This window comes from Brassica oleracea, chromosome C5, assembly GCF_000695525.1.
Source record: "Brassica oleracea var. oleracea cultivar TO1000 chromosome C5, BOL, whole genome shotgun sequence".
Taxonomy (NCBI): Eukaryota; Viridiplantae; Streptophyta; class Magnoliopsida; order Brassicales; family Brassicaceae; genus Brassica; species Brassica oleracea.
This window is the reverse complement of record NC_027752.1, coordinates 7,544,815-7,546,518: the sequence shown is the minus strand read 5'-3', so window position 1 is coordinate 7,546,518 and position 1,704 is coordinate 7,544,815. Positions and strand designations below refer to the sequence as shown.

The 1,704-nt window shown below is 40.0% G+C and overlaps 1 protein-coding gene across 2 annotated transcripts in view; it reads left to right on the top strand.

Moving 5' to 3' along the window:
* Window positions 1–1,156, top strand: part of LOC106343532 (mediator of RNA polymerase II transcription subunit 15a-like) — a 4,481-nt gene extending 3,325 nt beyond the window's left edge. For both annotated transcript variants that reach the window (XM_013782769.1, XM_013782768.1), the window contains exons 8-11: window positions 41–293; window positions 460–535; window positions 688–799; window positions 893–1,156. In XM_013782769.1, coding sequence (XP_013638223.1) covers window positions 41–293; window positions 460–535; window positions 688–799; window positions 893–949 — 498 coding nt within the window. In that variant the 3' untranslated portion in view covers window positions 950–1,156. The remainder of the gene's footprint in view (window positions 1–40; window positions 294–459; window positions 536–687; window positions 800–892) is intronic.
* The last annotated feature ends 548 nt before the right edge of the window (window positions 1,157–1,704 follow it).

Here is a 1,704-nt window from a genome sequence, read left to right as displayed (position 1 = left end):
TTGTTGAACCCATTCTTTTTTTTTTTTTTTTCTTGAGCAGTATTCTCTTCCGCAGCAACAAAGATCAGAGGAGTTTGAGAAATTGAAACGAGTCAAGACAATGTTGGAGCGAATGATACAGATCATATCGGTTTCAAAGAGAAATATCATGCCTGCATTAAAGGAAAAGGTGGCTTTTTATGAGAAGCAGATTATACTTTTCGTAAATGTGTACAAGGGGAGTAAGCCAGTACAGCAAGAGCAGCTTCCGGAATCTCAGATGCAGCCTATGCAGCAACAATCATCTCCGCACGGTAATATACACTCTCATGATAGTCAAGCAAATCCGTAGATGCAGTCCATTTACGTGGTGTAATATATGGATGTTGGAAGCTCAGCTGCATCCATTTTCCCACTTGATTTGTTTCTCTTGAATGGAGTTAGAAATCTGAACTTAATGCTTTGCTTTGTCCACATTAGGTAATCTTGCCGTAAACAGAGGTGACTGGAGAGCTCTACATCCACCAGGTTCACGCCAGAAGAATGTCAACACGCTGTGAGTTTGTTCATCCTCCATATTTCTCACTCTTAGCTGCCTGCTTATTCCCTCCCCAAAAGCCAATTTAATGATAAAACTCTGTTGAAATAGAATGTTTTACAACGTTTTGCGATGAATATGTTTATAAGTTACTTTTGTCATTGGAGCAGATTGGAAACACTGAAGAAACATGTTCCATATTCTGGGGAAGAAGGAATCGAAGAGCTCATGAGAATTGCTGTCAGTTTCGAGGAGTTAATTTTCAACACCGCAAAAGATCAGGTTACGAGTATTTTTGAATAAGCGCAATGTGTACTTCCTTGATATCATCCCCTCCTTTGTTTCTTGATGTTGTGTGTTGGTTTCGAGTTTCAGATGGACTACTTTTGCAAAATATCCTTGAAGATGCAGAGTATGGAAGAGGGAAGCTAAGCGAAATAAGAGGGGGAAGGCAAGTTTGCATGTACATATTTGTATATAAAAAAGCAACCTGCAAGAGTTTAAAAAGAAAGGCATGAATAAACATGTTAAGTGTTATTACCTTTGAAGTGGTTTCTTGTTTCTTAGTATCGGTAGCAATGGGAAAAAACCTTTCTTTTTTTGGTCGAAACGAAAACTAATAGAGTTGTCACTTATAAATGGGTTTATGTTAACTCTAAAATATTCAAATTATTTCGTTCTTAGAGCATTTACATTGAGGTATCATAAGAGGGTCATGGGCCTGGGTTCACAGGTTTTTAATTTGAAAAGAAAAAGGAAAATGGGTAATATTAAGTGAACCGGGCCGCTCTCGTGAACTTGTGTGAGACGAGTTCAACACACGTGGAGGCACCAGATTGGCTGGACGGAGTCGTGATGACGACGCGGAAAGGAGGTGTTTCGCGTTATTATCCTCATTTCCTCTTCTCTCCCAAATAGCTAGGGTTTGCGACTCGAGAGGCGATTCTTGTAGCTAGAGCGATCGAGAGGTCTTTTGTCCATAAAATCGAGGAGGTAGTGTCTCTTGATCGATCTCAGGTCTGTTTTCGAGTAGAGTTACGTTGTTAGGGTTTGTTTATACGGGTTTCATCGATTCGATCTGAAGTTGAATTGGGGGTTTCTCCTCCAATAGAGTCTGGAGGAGAGATCGATTACGAGGTTTGTAGTTAATCGATCTGTTTGTTAGGGTTCCATCGAGTCTGAGATTT